Consider the following 19,046-nt stretch of genomic DNA (forward strand, 5'->3'; position numbering starts at 1 on the left):
CAGAAAGCAACTTTATACACTGCCACAGATATCAGCTTTGCTAATGCAGGTAACACTGGATTCCAGAGGAAACAACTCACTTCCCTTATCTAATTCCTAATTACCACTGTAGCTTTAATCTTTGATCATGGCTCTTCCAAGTTTGAAATGAATATCCTCTATAAAAGCGCTTGGCCTTTTTTTTTTTGAAACTCCAATAGACATTTGGATCACTGAAATCTTGAAATCAAATTACCCATGTTGATCAAAATAAAGCATTATAGGTATTAATGAACCAGTAATACTTAGGGAGAATTCTTATACAGGTGAACTCTGGGGGTTTCAGTGGTTTTCACTGAAGATTTCAGTAGTTTCAGTTTTTTATATAATTATTTTTGCTTCCAAAAATTTTAGTAGACATATTATATAGGGGTATTTACAGAAGAGCAGTATCATTCAATTTGAAATAGCTGAACTAGTACAAATGGTTGCTAAACCACCCATGACAAGGGTTTGCATATTCTGTAGTTCTGATCATTGGCTCACACTGGGGAAAATCAGCTGCTGTCAAATAAACATTACTCACATGAATATTCTGAATGTAGCTATGAATGCCTCTGTGGATTAGAGCTGCACATTTAAGCACCTAGGTATCTAAATCCTAAGAAGAAAACTTATTGTTCTTAAATTAAGAAAAAAAAAAATCTAGGTTTAGGAGGTCCAAGATTTCATCCTTTCATCACAAATTATCAGATTGTGGGTAGTTTTACTTGCTCTATAATTATCCCAAATAAAGGACTGTTTGTGCTACAGTAGCAGTCAAAATTCTCAGAAAGAAACATTTCTGAGAAATAATGCTCTGGGGTTTGACAAAGCTTCAGAAATGCAAATGAAAGCTTCAGAAATGGTACAAATACAACAATTCCCAATTAATATCTGTTTTAATTCCTGAACTGTGCAATTCAAAATATAATTTCAGATCTATCTAGGGCAGAAAGTGCCTATGGAATGTTACTTGAAAACAAGATAGAGATAACTTCTGTAATCTTCTTCAAAGCATTAAGTAAATCTATAAATGTTGATGTTTACTACTTGTACACTTTAACTGAGATGCCCTATTTTAATTGTTGACACTTTGAATTCTCTTGAGAAGTGGCACGTGTTCTGAAACACAATTTCTAAAAATGAAGACCAGTCAAGCATTTCACTCTGCCTTCTGACTTGCTGTTTGCTGTTCCCCCATTCTGTTCCCTCTCTGGCCTCCAGTAACACCACCAATGAGCCTGATGAATCCAGCACAAGATTAAATAAAGGAAGGCATTCCAGTAACATGTTTTAATGCTAAAATTTCATCTAAGACATTTCAAAGTGTTAGCAAATTGAGTTTTATATTACTAACCCTACAGTTTTAAGAGCTGTTCTCAGAGATGGATTCAAAATCTTCTTGTTTCCTGTGAATTCGAGTTAGCTGCTGACAGGGCCATTTCTACTCTTTGGATTAATATTTTTCAGGAAAAGAAAACCCATGGGTCTTAAGAATAAAGAGGTTGCCATTCTTTAAAGAATAAATTAAGACTATATTTCAGACTAAAATGTTTGTGTTTAATTAATTTCGTTTGAAGATTACTATTGTTCTGTCTGAACTAATATTACTGTCATTCCTAACTAGCTTGTACATTCCTAAGTGTGTTCCTGCACTGCTAAAAGAACTCCTAGGACAAAAACAGGCTCTTCATATCAAAACACATTCATATAAAGAGTAGATCATCACAACATGGGTAAGAGATCTGGTCTTCTTCATAATGTAAATGCGAATTTGCTGATGACACCAAATTGGGAGGGAGTGTCGACCTGCTGGAAGGCAGGAGGGCTCTGCAGAGGGATCTGGATAGACTTGAGAGATGGGCTGATTCCAATGGGATGAAGTTCAATAAAGCCAAGTGCCGGGTCCTGCACTTTGGCCACAACAACCCCCTGCAGCGCTACAGGCTGGGCACAGAGTGGCTGGAAAGCAGCCAGGCAGAAAGGGACCTGGGGGTACTAATTGACAGGAAGCTCAACATGAGCCAACAGTGTGCCCAGGTGGCCAAGAAGGCCAATGGGATCTTGTCCTGTATCAAAAATAGCGTGGCCAGCAGGAGCAGGGAAGTGATCCTTCCCCTGTACTCTGCGTTGGTGAGGCCACACCTTGAGTATTGTGTTCAGTTCTGGGCCCCTCAGTTCAGAAAGGATATTGAGGTGCTGGAGCGGGTCCAGAGAAGAGCAACAAGGCTGGTGAAGGGACTGGAGCATACGTCCTATGGGGAGAGGCTGAGGGAGCTGGGGTTGTTTCAGGCTGGAGGCAGAGGGCAGGCTCAGCGGTGACTCATCGCCGTCTCTAACTACCTGAAGTGAAGTTTAGCCAGGTGGGGGTTGGTCTCTTCTCTCAGGCACTCAGCAATAGGACAAGGGGGCACGGGCTTAAGCTCCGCCAGGGGAAATTTAAGTTGGATAACAGGAGAAAATTCTTTACAGAGAGAGTAATCAGGCATTGGAATGGGCTGCCCAGAGAGGTGGTGGATTCACCATCCCTGGAGATTTTTAAACGCAGATTGGACGTGGCACTGAGTGCCATGATCTAGTAAATGGACTGGATTTGGACCAAGGGTTGGACTCGATGATCTCGGAGGTCTTTTCCAACCCAATCGATTCTATGATTCTATGTAGGATTGTAAATGGTGTTGAAATAATATTCTTACTAACAAACTGATACAAGCAAAATAAACAGAGAAAGAAAATGAGAAATTTGTGGAAAAGCAAGTTCAGAACTAGTAAAGTTTAGTTCTTGATAGGAAAAGAAGTAGACTAGAAGTAACATATTCATACTAGGACAACTTTCTTACCAGACCCATTAGATTGTGGGATAGCTAATTAATTCTTAATGTTGAAAAAAATTCTGTTAATTAGTTTTTATTGTCCACTAGAACAACATATCTGCATTGGTATGATATAGTGAAGTTAGTATATTTTAAATACTATTTTCTTCCTTTCTGGTAAACTTTGTCCTGAAAACAGGAAAGTTCTCAATAAATATATCAGCCATTGCAGAAATTATTTCCCAGGATATGTAAGGGCCAGGAATACTGGCTGAACTTGTGCATCCATGACTTTGCTTATAAGACTAGATTTCTTTTCTTCTGGAAAGAAGGAAATAAGTATTACAGTCAGTATTCCTACAGAAAGCAAATCCTGGCATGCACAATGATATCCAAAGACAGCTTGAATGCATAACTCAACTATCTTATTGTGATTAAAACCAATCAAACATGATGTATAGGTCACCAAGAGCAATCGGATTAGAATAATAACATTATAATCAATCCGATTAACAAATTTAAGACAGTTTATAAAGGACATGTATGATTTTACTTTCATGAAGATAATAGTACAAAATCTATTTTTTTCAAGGAAAACTTCTCATAACCTCACAGACCACAGAAACATTAGATCATCATCATGGCAGGTCTACTGATGTGCAAAGAAAAATGAAGACTGAAAACTTCTGATGCATAAAAACAGTCATCAGTCTTTCACTGTCTAAGCCAGCTCCCAGTCTCTGTCTCTATTCCTGAAAAACTCTCTGGGACAAGTTAATGTTCTATAGTTAGAAAGATGACCGTTTTCACTAAAACAATTAAACAATGTAGTTTCAACTAATATTTATCAGAACTTCATAATCCTCTAGGCTTTAGATGCAATATTTAAGCTCCATAAATAATTTCTGATGAAGCTGCTTCAGGGATAAACTAGATGGTTCTTCTCCATTATTTTGTGAATAGCACATTGGATTGGCTTTTTTACAAATAATACTTAGCAGTATTGGAGCACTAAACTGTGCTATCTGGCACCAGATTTATTCTCAATAAGCAAAGCAGTTTGCTTCTCTTAATTGCTCTTGTTGTACAACTCAGAATACCAGCTTGCACTTTCCACTAGAATAAAGCAGCCCACGAGATGCAGTGGGAATCTTTATACTACACATGTAATACACACCTACAATTCAAAAGATTATACAATCAGTTATTTCCTGATCAAATAGGAGAGTTGCACAATTAGTAATTCACAGCACTTCTAATTCACAGTGTCTGGCCTAAGAAAAGCACAAAGGGCAGATGGAGCAAGAGGGGAAAATGCTAAGGGTTAAAATTTGAGCAGAAAATTGCATTACTATAACCTAAAAGTTTACTCCATCTTCAGCTGTTCCAGGGATGATAAGTTGATAAACAAAACAATTCAAAAGAGAGTTATACCAACAATTTATCATGGTACCTCTGGACTGGAGCTTGACCATTCATCATGTCAGTCCCTTACCCTTATTTACATTGCACTCTCTGTCATCATCCCTGTCATTAATAAAGGTCTTGAATAATATGGGCCCCAATGCTGACCCCTAGGGTACAACAATTGTTACCAGCCAGCAGTCGAATGTCAAACTGTTGATGACTATCATTTTAGACCAATAGTTCAGCCATGTTTTCAATCCACTCAGCAGTCTGTTCATCAAGCCTAGACTTCCGTAGCTTCCAAACAAGAACGTTACAGGAAACAGTGACAAAAGTCTTACTAAATCATAGCACATTACATTCAGTGCTCCCCCCTTATTTGCATAATCACTCATTTCCATACAGAAGGCAACGACATAAGTCAATCATTTGCACTTAACAAACTCATTTGACTACAGTTGATTACCTTCTTGACCTTCCTGTGTTTGGAAATGGATTGCAAGGGAATGTGCAATTCATGGGCTACACAGATTGTAAAAGGACCTGTCCAATGATCCCACCAGAGGCTCAGGTTGAGGCTGATCATCCTATTACTACTTCAGTTTTCCTTGTATCCGTTTTCAAAGAAGAAAACCACATAGTCTTTTCCCAGTCAACAGAAACATCTCCTGATCAGCATCAATTTTCATAGAAAACCACAGCCTCACAATCACACTGGCCAACTGTTTTATCACACTGTGAGTTTCATCTGGATTTGTGGATCTGGAAGCATACAGCTACTTTAAGAAGTCCACAGCCTGTTGCTTCCCTGTGAGCTGCCCATTTCCCTTTCAAATCAAGTCAATATATGCTGCTTTGGGAGCAAGTTTTGACTGCAGAGAGGCAAAAAACTTCCAAACTGTTGAGCATGTCAGACTTTTCTGCATTATCTGTAACTAGCTGATTCCCCGCTATCCATCAGTGGACCTATATGTATTTTCCCTAAGCTTTCCTATGCAATTAGCATAGCTTTAGAACATCTTCTTGTGAGCCTACACTTGCCATGTTAAACTTCACACCTGATGGGCTTTGGCCTTCCTTTCACCTCATCCAAGTGTAGTACAGAGAATACATTATTTCCATTGCTAGGAACAGGCCATAGGGCTTTATATTAAGTCACAACAGTGCAAAGCATCAGGGACTTGTGACGTTGCTTGGACCTGAGCTACTTTAGCAGTAACAGCACATAGCCAATTGGAAGGTTTATCTTCAATTTTTGTTATATGTAAATGCCAGAAAATGCTTTGGCACCTGTTTTCTGATGCTACAATTTATGTTGGACTAGGAGGAGGTTCAGAGAATTTTCTAAAGCCCTCTGCTTCACTCAAAGAGAAATTTCCTCCTTCACTGAGTAAATTTCAGTCACCAAGGAGAATTTGGGATTTAAAACTCGAGTTCTTACAGCATTTGTGAAATCTGAGTATGGACAGGGACTTGTCAACCTTTGATAATTGTGGAACTTATATTGAAGTATGTTTGAAAATATTGCTGAAACATACTTCCTTAGATGGTCAATCAGAAAAAAAACCCTCGAGTGTTTTGCCCTTACTAACTTCATTAGTTATTTACAATCTGACCACATAATGTAAAATATTTGAAGGCAACAGAGGAACAAAAGCAAAACAAAACATTAGCTAGTTGGCTTAGACATACAGCTACCAAGACACATCCCAGCAGCCTCCTGTTGCCTAAATGTCACAATGCAGTCCACAGTCAACAACCAGGTGCAGGTACACATGAGGCTGTATGACCTGAGGTCTACTGTGAACACTTGTTAAAGGTTTGTGTTCTTTCTTCACTCCCACAGCCCAGTCTACAGAGCTTTTCAGGGTGGATGTGAATGACACACAAGGCCTCTATTGCCAGAAAATGGAATGAGGCAAATTTAATCCCATCCCTTACACACTTTAACACAACCCAAGGAGCTTAAGTTCCTTCCTCCACCCCAAACAAAATTCCAAACCCCTGTACCTGTCAGCATGACATCCGCCACCACATTTTCAGGAGTTGGGTTTTCGAAGGATACAATGGCAGAAGAACACTGGCCAACGCAGGCACTTATGGAAGTTGCTTCCATCAACTGAGGAGGAAGACCAGTTCCCAAAAGTAAAAATATCCACTCTTGAAACTGTAAATGAAACATGTCACTGTTTTATGTTTGATGAATCAGATCTGTACATTTTAAACCATTTTGCTACTTCTTTCTTCTAGTGTTCTATGTCTCTGTTATAAGTCAGCTGTTGTTTAACTCTTTCTTTCGTCTTTCTTCAAGCTTTTATGTTACTCCAAGTGTTGCTTTCTGGAAACCAATAGCTCCATTCTGGGAGATGTTCACATCTCCTGTTTTTGCATTTAACTTCTGTCCTACTTTGAGCACGTACTATTTAACTTCCATCCAGCTACTCAGAGTCTCCAGTATAGTGAATGGAAAGGTGTAGGTGGTTGCAAAAGGGCAACTCAAAGCACATATATTAGAACCTGAAAGTAGATGAAGTGAGAAGTTCTCTCCGGAAGACAAAGGAAGAAAGAAAATAATTCTTTTATGGGTCAGTAGTAGAATCACAAAAAGAGCTAAAAGTGTTACTTCAAAGATAATAAAGAACATTAACCTTTATACACAGAAAAATCAAGAATATTGGAAAGAACTAGTAGATATACAGTATCACCACAGAGCAGAAAAAAGAGGAAAATAAATGTGACTGTTGTGTTAATTTTAATCTTTTTTGTTCAGCATGAAGGTAAAGAGTCACCTGCCCCACATTTTAAGGTTAAAAAGAGTGATGTTAATAGAGCCACTCCTTATGGAAACTTTAAATGTGAATAAGCAGGAAAGGTGAATGGTAAATATAAAAATACTATCATTAGTTTAAGGAAAATGTTTAATTTGTTCATTTGTGTTGCCGCCTTTAAATAATAACAATATAGACTAAAATCTGAGGCTTATTACAAACTGCTCAAAATGACCTTTTGATCTGTTTTGTTCATTATGACTCAGAAAGGTATGCAATACAAAGAAAATAGAAAATAATACAGAAAAACAAAAGACTATTTTCATTATCCAAAATATTGCATTTACTTCTGCATAGTCTGTCTGAAAAAAATAGGGAAAGTCTGTAATAGGGTTCAAAAAATCTGACAACAAATCTGGAAATATTTATAGTAAGAGGTGCCTAATATATTAAGACTTCTCAGTATAAACAGGGATAAGTAAAATGGCACATTATATGCCTTCAGAAAATAGCTTTGGACAGTAAAATTGTATGCTTTTGTTATCATTTTATGGAGAAATACTCACTTGAACAAGAAATGAAGACATTTTAATCTTACTGATGGCAATTGTTTGGTAAAAGGCTACAGTGGTCTACACTGGCTTGTTATTGATACTTCGTGCTTGCTTACAGACACAGTAACAGAAAAAATGTTTGGTTTTTCTTTTTCAAAACTCTCGAGTTACAAGGCAATATTAGTCTAAGAACACTTTCCAGCCCCTCTGTAAATATGTGTGATGTGAACCACCTTATTCAGAGCAAGTAATTTTACCTTGAGGTGGAGTGCAGGGATGGGAGGGGAGCACACCCTTATATTTTGTGCAGGTGAGCTGTAAAGATCAAATTTGAGCTTCATTGCTGAAGGCTCAGGCCTATGGTCTACCAACACTAGGGAGTGTAGTTTCTACTAATTTTGGGGGTTTAACAAGAAGAGACATTTTGAAACACATTGTTTCAAGTGCTGAGCATCCTTACAAGATGAACTGAGCAGCTAAAGAAGGAGACAAACAAAATAAGGGATCCGTCTGGAAAATGAAACAAGGCAGGCAACCAAAAAATTACAGAGATTATAGGACAGGCCTGCCTTGCCTGACCTGCAGTTACTTTTCCTCACTGACTTACTTTGTGATGGAGCTCAAGATCATATATGCTCAGGGAAAGAAATCAAGAGGAAAAAATGTAAAAAAATGAATTCCTAAGGAAAATAATACAAGCTGGGATCTAATATTGAGCTCAGTTTCTTCCTAATATTAATTACCACTGTTAAATGTTCCACATTACACCTGGATGTGATAAAAGAATAGGATAATACAGATATATTAGAACTCTGGATGTGGATTATGTTCAAGCTGATCTTTCAGTTGTGCTGTCCTAACAAATTTAATTTCATGGTTTTGCAATGATTTGAGCTAAACTCATGTTCACCTCATTGAACTGAGAGAAACTTCTCTGTCTATAACCTGCTTCATTTGATTCTGGTTTGAAGCTGTATGAAGAGCTTTTCACAAAGACACACAATCAGAAATAGCTAAGGTGTATCCTCTAAGTACTGTTATTTACTGACCTGAGATTAGACAGCTATTCAGCTATCAGATGGTGTAAGTGCCCACTCAGATATATTTAATCAAAGAAATCAAGGAAAGGAAATCAATTTTGTAGTGGCAGGGGTTACATTAAAAATTGTTTAAGGCATCCACTGCTGATGACAAACATTCTTCAAGTCTTCATTTAAAAAGGCAGTTATACAGTTAAGCTACTGTCAGCTACCAGTACAGCAATTAGCAAACCAAAATAGTTTGGGATTAATTTAGTAAGGACTGAGCAGTGAAAATGAATGAAAATTTACAGAATTCTAAAGATTCAGGTATAAAAAGAGCTATTGGTTATACCAACGGATTGAAACAGTTAAAGGGGGTCTGGACAAATCAGCTAGAAGGATGGGATACTGGCTTAAGTTCACTGGAGATTGGTCATTACTTGAAAGGAGATGTACTGGATGACAAGATTGCGGTGGTAGGACTCAATTTGTTTCTGAATGGTATAAATTAAGTGTTGCATTGTTTTATTTCTTTTCTAATTGGTGAATTTTCTTTTTTTTTTAATAGATAATATTCCTGTGTATCATCCAGTTCCAGAGAAGATAAGGACATTCTGTCCTCTTGAACTGACCTTGGATATATAATATTCATATGAAAATTGCTGTCTCCTTGTTTTTATCCTTAATAAATATTTAAGAGAGATTCTGAAAATAAATGCTGTGCTAACACCACCTGCAAATAACCTGTCTGTTCAACATACTTTATCAGGAAAAAAAAAATTGCCATATCACTTCCTTCACTATTTGTTTTCTTCATATAAAGGAATATTTGCTTTTGAAGTATTACTTAAAACACTACTGAAAACTCCTGGCAGCATTCACCTGGAATAATTCACAGGTCAGCAGTCTATTAGGATATCAGAAAGTCCAAAAAAATACAGAGAGGAAATTGCACAGAAAGCAAATGCTTCATTTAATGACAGCTCATATGAAATATTATCATTTACATCATATTATTAGTTTTTCTTTTTGATTCCAGATGTAATTTAAAATCAGCTAGTAGGTCATGCTGATGATTCATGTTTCTTTATTTGCCTGTTTCTCATTTAAAATTAGGAAAATTCACAGAGGAAAAAAAAAGTCAACAATTCTAAGGTGTTCAAAATAAAAACCATTTTCAAACAAAATGAAAGGAAGAATTCACTTTTTCAAGTGTGTGACCTTCCAAAAGTCAGATCAGATAAAAAAATGTAAGAATTTAATTTTGCTTGGGGTTGGGAAAAACAGCAAGAAATTTAATTTCAGCAGTGTCAATGCTAAGAAATGCCAGTCTTCTAGTGTTAAAAACTAGCAGAACTAATTACTGAGCAAGCTAAAATTATTCATTACCTATTATAGCTCCTAGGCCATTATGCCTCATTTTAATACTGTTAACAGAATAATTTCTGTGTAAAACTAAGGTTAAAACAAATCATATTTTTTAACATTTTTGCATTTGCTCTTTCATTATGCATCCAGCCATTAAACTTCAACTTGACCTACAGGCTGAAACCCTTACTCGCCTATTAAAAATAATAATCTGAATCCCAAGTGTTGTGGGCAGCAAACATATTATCATACCTTTGCAGACTTGAAGATTATTCTTGCCTGGTGATTGCGTTTTCCAACGGCAGACGGATAGAACTGCACGGGCAGTTGAATGATGGAATGAGGAGCAACAGTCAGCTGTACAAACACAAGAAAGAAACAAGAAACAAGACAAAGGGTGAGGTAGGGGGTGGAAGGGAGTAGAAATCTTTTTTCTGTTTCTGTTTTGTGCTTTGTATCAACAGTGTTGATGTTTATGTGATTAATGTGTTCTACCAGACGCATTCTCCCCTCTCAGTGAGCACAGGCTGCTAAGGCAGCAAGTGTATTGCAGTCAACAACCCTTGTGGCAGTCACTGCACGTTCACTCCCCAGGAACTTCAGAGTTGGTGTTATAGATTGCTCCAAGGACAGGGACAGCAGCTCACAAATACCCTTCAAACAGGACTTTGGTGTCTGATTGTACTGATGGCACTGAAAGGTTATCACACTGACCGTCACAGACACAAACTGGCTTATACGGGAAACGCAGGGTGGGTTTTATTAAACTAGTATTTTGTCTGTCTTCTGCACACCTATATTTAAACTAGCACTGTAAATAACGTTGCTAGTCTTCTCTTCACCTGAAGTATACTTGAGACTCAATTGCACAGGGAAAAGCAAAGAAGCTGACTACAGTGGGGTCATAAATATTTTAAGAACCAGATAAGTGAAAGAATAGAATTATGAATAACAAAAATGCCAATACGTTGAGAGAGTGATCAGCTAGAATCACTGAATACACAATTACCGTATCTATTTCTTTAATTTAAAAAAAAAGTACTAGGCTTTCCGTATTATACATGTTTAAATAATGTTTGCAAGTAAGAAGAGATGAAAAGGTAATTTGCATTTTGAACACTTAAGGTGTATTTTATAAAACGAAAATAACTTACAACTAATAAAGGTCAAAACAACACCCTACAACAGCTGGCACTGACAAGCCCTTTTATAAAGGAAATGTCAGCCTTGGAAGAACAGGCCACTTAGAGGTAGGGAACGGGAGTTATTAAAACCACTTTTTTTTGTTTTTTTTACTACATTTAATGGTTGCAAGATGCCTGACTGCAGTAACAAGCCCTGCAACCTCTTCCCACCTCAAAAGTTTGACTGCCTGTGCCCTGATATGGCTGGCGTTTGAGCTTATGGCACCTCAAGTCTCAGAGACACAAGGATCCTGACAGGAACAGGGATGGTGGCCCAGTGCGGCACCAGGACCACTGGCCACAACCACAGTGCTGAGGACAAACTGGAAGCTCCAGAGGGTAAAGCAGAGACAGAGACGTTCACTAGCAGAACAGACCCCTAATAAGGCTTAGGTTGCTTTTCCTCACTGCCCCACGGCTTTCCCTGCCATCTCAGAGCTGGACGTTGGCAGGGTCTTGCCAGTCATCTGGATGTGTCTGTAGGGTACCAGCAAAATTAGGGACTGGGATGATGGTGTGCCTTGAGCAGATATTCCTACTGATGTCAATGGGAGATATATTGAGCAGAAGAGAAGATAGAGCTCGTATGTGCTCAACTAACACACAAAATGTGAAATGTTTTGGGGTGCAAGTTTTAAAATAATACACCAGAATACTACCATAACAGTTAATTGAATATATTAACTGTCTTGTCTATTGATGAAGGGGTTTATTGTATTTTTTCAAACTTCCCAATTTAAATTTTACAATTTTTTATCACTTCATGATAAGAGACACTTGTGGAAGGATAAGCAGGTGGGTCTCACGCACTCTGGGCTCACTCCTGCACCCCCACACTCCACAATCCCATATATCCCACAAGTGACTGATAACTTGAAAGTGCATTTGCCACCAGCACTCACTGCCACCATCCTACATTTGTCACCTTTGCAAGGTTCTGTACTACCCAGAATAACAGACTTGAGGGAGAGTCATCCCCCCTGCCCAGAGTTCATTTAGCTGTTTGTCATCTAAAATGAGCCTGAACAGCTCATTTCTCAGTCAGTTCCTGGGCATGCTCAGTATGCAGAGACCTTTTTTTGAGAATTTTTTACTTTAATTTGCAGTCCAGTTCCTGCTGCAGCCAGACCCATTTATCAAATGAAGACTTAAAAATGGAGAAAGAATCTTAGTATAAAAAGAATTCCCTTCCAAATACTTTTGAAAAAAAATGAAAAAGCAGGTAAAGACAGGTTGTCACAGAATAAGAACACATAATTAAATTACAGCTAAAATTTTTAAATTTTGATCAGTTTCACTAAGAGATATGAATTTTTTTGAATAATAAGTCTTCCATAAAGATGAAAACAGACAGGAGTTCGATTTTCAATAAGCATTACTTGACATATTATCATTACACAGAAAATGCACTGCCACAATGAATCTAAATAATCAACATGGAGTTATGATAATCCAGCAGACTGCCTGCTCTGAAAGCAGAAAGAATTTTTATCTTTTATACTATAGGTGTGGGTTTAACTTTTTTTTTTGATATTATACAGATGATGTTTTCTGAATCCAAAAAGTAATTTGTTTTGAAATAAGCTGGGCAAAAAGATAATTTACTTTCTACTGAACACCAAAGAATAAATTGCTTTTAAAACTAGAATTAAGAAATCATGCTAAACAACATATTTTAAGAAGGTCATACTTTACACTAAAATATGCTGAAGTTAAGAAAGCCCCTGCCTTTTATTTTGTTTACATAAACAAGTGACTTCCAAGATACTCATGTGAAAATAAACTGGCATCATTGCTCTTCATAAGATCTCAGATATAACTGTTCAAATACAGAAACCAAGTCTGAAGAAGACTAACTAACTACAAATACATTATTCTTGTTATAAATTGACAAAAGAAGGGAAATTTTTCACTACATCTGTTCTCTGTTCTTTACTCTGTACAAAACAATACTCATGGCCATTAAGAAAATACTAAAGCTTGCACACAGAGATTGCACCCCTCTCTGACAGCCCTTCTTTGTTATTTTTCCTCAATAAAAATTGTGTTTCAAAGTCAATCAGGATGGAACAAAGCTTCATGAAAAAGGTTTAGGATGGTTATAAGCCAAGAGAATAGAAAACTGAAGACTTACAGTGAAAGTATGGGGTTTTTTTGGCAATAAAGATGATCCCATTTGTAAGACTTTTCGGTACATCATAAATATATGTGTGTAACAATATAATACATACACATTTGAAATATGCCAATGTATTTACAAGAAGGAAAAGTATTAAATTGGAGAACATAGCGTGATTGACGATTGAGAATTTTCAGCTGTTAAATGCTGAACATGAGTCCTTCTTAACTAAAAACAAACAAAACTGCTGTCAGGACAGAAACACAAAACTCAACATTCCAATGATTGTTCCCCCAGAAACTCATAATGCCCCATACGCTAATGAAAAACAAGCTAGGAGTTCTACAGTATACTTATGTGAGTTCAATTTTATTCCAACTTTAGATAATTTGACAGTATTTATAAAGTTATTAAGCTAGTTTAAGGTTGACAAGAAGTGAAACAAAAATTAGGTATAGTTTGTTAAAAAAATACCAAAATCACATACATAAAAGGAAAAAAATATATGAAAACCCAAATTACATTAAAAGAGAATTCTTGAAAGCTTTTATCAAATTCTTGAAAGAAAACCAAGATGGTCTATTCCATTTAAAGCTGTTTTAGGATACAATTGCACAGCTGTTAACAAGAAAAGCATACTTTTCTCATTATTAGCAGTTTACAAATTGGTTCATGGAGCTGCTTCTAATTTACATGGAGCTGACAAGATATTTAAAGCCTTCGAACTTCATTGAGACTTCCTTATGCATCTTGAAGTTCAGGAATACTTGAGCCTAATCCAACTGGACCTCAGGAAAGCCCATTATTAATGATGTCAGTACTTGAAGTTGAATCAGATCTACAGAAAATAATCCCTTGTATTTCAGTAATGCCTTCCGTCCCAAATTGAAACTGGAACAAAATTCCCCACACATGGAAGTATGACATATATACTTGAATTTGTTTAAATTCTGAAATATTAGTAAAAATTTTGGTTATTAATTTCAGGCAAATATCTCTAGGGAGGAAAAAATTTTGTTTGATAGCACTGTTGAATCTGACTTATCTAACATAACCCAGTGACTGATAAAGTCCATTTGAGACATTTTCTGACAGGCTAATATTCAAGACATCTTAGATGACATAAAAACAAATACAGAAAGTTATATGAAATATTAAAATTACTCACCTGACTCTACTGTCTTCAAATATTATCTATCTTACATTGGACACTCTGACCTTCAGTCTATTGATCTAAAAACTTGTTCTTTATTGTTGCGTTTAATCTAAGGATTGTACAAATCAGAATCTTTCTGCTGACAAGAAATCATTATTTGCTTTAAAGGGAGCAGAAGCTTGAATAATTAAGATGGGAAACGAGTTCTACACACAAAAAAGGCTTTGAAACAGACATTAATGTAAACTAATACCTGAAACACAGGTTATGGTTTACAAGAACAAGGAGTAATCTTCTGGAAGTTGGAATGTACTGCTGTGTGGATGGACTAAATCTAGGATGAAACATATTCAGGAGAATCAAATTCACATCCAGAGTGCCATGTCCAGTTCTGGGCTCTCCAGCTCAAGAAAGACAAGGAACTACCAAAGAGAGTTCAGAGGAGACTACAAAGATGATGAGGGGTCTGGAGCATCTGTCTCATGAGGAGAGACTGAGCTGGCCCTGTTCAGTCTGGAGAAGAGACAACTGAGAGAGGACCTCATCAATGTATATAAGTATCTTAAGGGGGAATGTCAAGAGGATGGGGCCAAACTCTTTCCAGTGCTGTCCAGTGACGGGACAAGGGACAATGGACTCAGGAAGTTCCATCTGAATATGAGGAAAAGCTTCTTTAGTGTGAAGGTAACCGAACACTGTGACAGGCTGCCCAGAGAAACTGTGGAGTCTCCATCTCTGGAAATATTCAAAAACTGCCTGGACATGACCCTGTGTATCCTGCTCTAGGTGAACCTGCTTTAGCAGGGGGAGTTGGATTAGATGATCTCCAGATCATGATACATGAAATAAATATTAGGTAGATGCATATAGCAAATTCACCAAAGCTACCCTTTAACTGGAGGAACCGTCATTAACAAAGAACATTTCAGAATTCAATCCATAAATGATATACAGGACTGAGGATTTTATTAAAAAGAAAAGAAAGAAAACTACTGCAGTTAGTGATTAATGTGTCTTTTCCTAAACAATGCAATACAGTTTTTGGTGATCTGTGAATCTCTGGTGATAAATTAAAAAAGATGAAAGGAGAAGATTTTTGTTTTTAACTTCCTGCACAATGTAATAAACAATCTGCAGCAGCCAAAAGTCACTATAATTAAATCTAATTCACTTCTGTGCCATATATAATACTCCCAGACAATTAATATGGTTTGCATCCATGTTTCTTAGCTCCTATTCAAATATCAATTGATGAAATTATTAGTAATAGCACTTGTTGAGATTTAACACAGTGTATGAAGATGTGATAATATGCATGACATAAAAGACTAAAATGAACACTTAATGTTTTATACTTTCAATTTAATGGAATCTTATGTTGCAATATATATGACAGTTCAGTAAATAAGTGTGATCTCCTTTAGCTGCTATCTTCACAATCCCTTTTAAGAACATTTGGTCTGGTTGTACTGACATATTTAAGGCTGAAAGCTGTTTAGTTTCTGAAAGCCAAAACTGCACGTTATCACTTTACGGCATTCCTTTTTTTCTCCATACAATCCACTTTGTATCTTCTCAGCTTTATTTTAGGATCTTACTACAATATTTCTCCCCTCTCTCTCTGACCCCCATACCAGTTTACGGAAATAGACTCATTAAATCATAGAATAATTTGGGTTGGAAGGGACAAACCATCTCTGCTGTATGTCTTCCCTGTACCACCTTTTTCATGTCTAGAAAAGGTGCAACTGCCATTTTTCTCCTGCCCATAACAGTTTTCTTCCTTTTCTTTTTTTTTTCATGTTAAAAGTTCCAAATTCACATCCTAATCTGAGGTTGTGACAGATGCACTCGACACCACTCATTCATGACAGAGGTTCCCCTAACCCAGAGTTTCTGTGCATCTGTCCTCCCTTTTCTCATCTCCCCAACAGTAAAAGGAGACATATTTCATGGAATTAATTGTTAGTATCCAAAGAGTTTTTTATAGGGTCTGTACTATTAACTCACAATCAATGGTCAATAACAAATATTTTTCTGAACCCCACTCACCTAGAACTCTAGCCAGTCTCAATGAAACTATGAAATCTGAGCCAATCTATACAACTCCTAGGCCTGGAAAAGACATAAATGCTAGGCAGCAAGATAGAGAAACTTCTGTAACGGAGAAGGAAAAAGCAGTGTACATAACAGTAAGAGGGTGAAGATTTCCTCAATAGAAATCATTCTCAGAGTAACTGTGAGTTCAGAGAATGAAATTATTCTAGGTATTTGCTTGAAGCTTATTTGTGGCTACATTGATCAAATTATTATTCATAGGCCCTGCAAGTCACTTATAACTGCCATGACTATGAGACATTCTTATATTCTTCCATTAACATTTCATCTACTAATCTAAATATTTATCTAGTTATCCTGTTGATTCTTAGATACTTCTAAGAAGCTTCTAATCAGCTGTTTTGTTTACAACTTCTTCTTCTTCTTCTTCTTCTTCTTCTTCTTCTAATATCTCCTGAATTATTTGTAACCTACCCTTCAGTCCTGCTCAAAATCATTTGACAAAGCATTCCAGGGGGAAAAACATCTGTACTTCAGCTCGAGTTGCCTTTCAAGTTTAATTATTTTTATCTTTAAGCTATAAAATCTCTAGAATAAATACCTATAATGTCGAAAAGATTGTATATTCTGAACCTACAGTACAACACACAATTCAATTTGTTTTGAAAAGGCAGCTCTCTTCTATAACTTTTGTGAAAGCACAGAAATCTTACTTACAGAGTGTCCTATGTCAGACTCAATTGAAAAATTCCTAGGATTGCTGTTAACAATTTCTAGCTCCAGAGGTTGATTAGTAGAATTAAAAAGAGGTATGTATAGACGAGCCCATCTGGAAAAAAAAAAAAAACATATACACAACGACAATTAATTACAAAGCTTCTTCCATTGCATTTCATTATACATAGTTCTTTTTATTTCTTGAAAAATTAGTAATTTTAAGAATAAGACTTATTTTTTTCACATTACTATTCCCCCACTAGTGTGGACACATTTAATAACATTAATTAATATTAATAATCATTATTAATAACAATAAATTCTAAATTCATTTAGCAATTCATTTTGTACCATTTCTGTGTTGTTCATTACAGTATAATCATAGAATCATTATGTTACACATGTAGATTATGTATTTTAATGAGTATTGTGACTCTCCCAGAACAAAGATTGGAGTATGCTGATTGCATAAGTGTTCTGTTTAAATTAGCTGGTCCTCTATTTATTTTATTTTTTAATTAAAGAATAAACATGAGATACTTTCAATAGGGTAGGGAGCACAATTTTAATAACAATTCATAAGACTCTTAATATTTTTCTACCTTTAACAAACTTATATGACCATAAATCACATCCTTGTTAGAACACCAAGGGACAGAGAAAAGAGATTCAAGGTGAATCAGTGAAAAGAGTAAATGAGAAAAGTTTGAAAAATGAGATGCATATATTGGTTTTGCTGTAATTTATCTACCTAAGAGATATTCCCACTAGTCAAAGCTGTGGTGGGTCAACTGCCAGATTACTCCTCATATTTATTCTCTGGAAAAAATGAGTTGATTAATCATAGCTAAATCAGTAAGGAAAAAGAAAATATAAAAAGCAACATTCAGGAGATATTTCAGTCAAGCTTTATGCTGTAACTTTGAACCCTAAAACCTGTGCACAGGTGGGCTCCTTCCAACATATGCAGCGACATAAAACCCCAGCAGTGAGTAGCAGACCTGTTTCTGACTAACTGTCAAAGCACTGTATCTCTGAGATCTCCACAGCAAAGAGTGGAGAAATACCAGGAAACTTTCACAAAAGAACTTCAGATTGACTTGATAATTTCCATTTGTCACATTTACCATCTCAATCTGTTATTTTTTTTTTTGTCTAGTGTCTTTCATATGTAATACTTTGTCAAAGGGAAAACTAGGTTGAAATATTTTAAATTTCAGTAAGCAACTACTTGACTGTTAGAGGTTCTTCAAGTGATCAAAATCCATTAAGAGCACCTGCCACCTCACACAGATTGACTATCATGGTTATGCTGGAAAAAGTTGTTCCGTGTGGCAGTAAATTCAAGACCACTGTGAACATCACTCAACTGATTCACCTTCAGTGACTTCACTGTGGAGCCCATAATAGGTTGGATAAATGAAAATGAAGAACATCATGGAGAAGGTTTCCCTGTTTAGAAACATATGCTAAAGGATGTGTTAAATCTGCCTTGACAGAAACAAAAAGCAGATCTGACTGTGGTAATCCCAGAATGTTAAGGAATCTGAAGAAGTATTAAAAGAAACTATTATAATTTTTTTTCTTTTCTCTTTCAAGAATTGGTTAGAAACTGATTCTGTGTACCCGTGTATTCTTGGCTCCTAATCCAGTTCCAGGTGATGTTCAAGGTGTCCTTGAAAAGACATAAATCCTTTAAATTTTCAGATCAATTGAAAAAATAATTCAGCCAGCACACAATGAAAAACATTATTCTTAGAAGGATATGACATATGCTAATGTTTCTTCTGCATTCAAGGAAAAGGTGGTAGAATGGAAGTTAGTCTCCTAAAGAAGTACAAATCTTCACCAACCAGAAA

General features: G+C 36.4%; 1 protein-coding gene across 1 annotated transcript in view; it reads right to left on the minus strand.

Moving 5' to 3' along the window:
• The window catches only part of CFAP47 (cilia and flagella associated protein 47), a 277,322-nt gene that overhangs the window by 64,107 nt on the left and 194,169 nt on the right, over window positions 1-19,046 (minus strand). Inside the window, exons 54-56 of the mRNA XM_039380204.1 lie at window positions 17,188-17,299; window positions 10,206-10,310; window positions 6,252-6,408 (exon numbers count right to left, since the gene is read on the minus strand). Coding sequence (XP_039236138.1) covers window positions 6,252-6,408; window positions 10,206-10,310; window positions 17,188-17,299 — 374 coding nt within the window. The remainder of the gene's footprint in view (window positions 1-6,251; window positions 6,409-10,205; window positions 10,311-17,187; window positions 17,300-19,046) is intronic.

Source organism: Pipra filicauda, unplaced genomic scaffold (genome assembly GCF_003945595.2).
Source record: "Pipra filicauda isolate LSUMZ 115617 unplaced genomic scaffold, ASM394559v2 scaffold18_size4552066_pilon, whole genome shotgun sequence".
NCBI classification, from domain to species: domain Eukaryota; kingdom Metazoa; phylum Chordata; class Aves; order Passeriformes; family Pipridae; genus Pipra; species Pipra filicauda.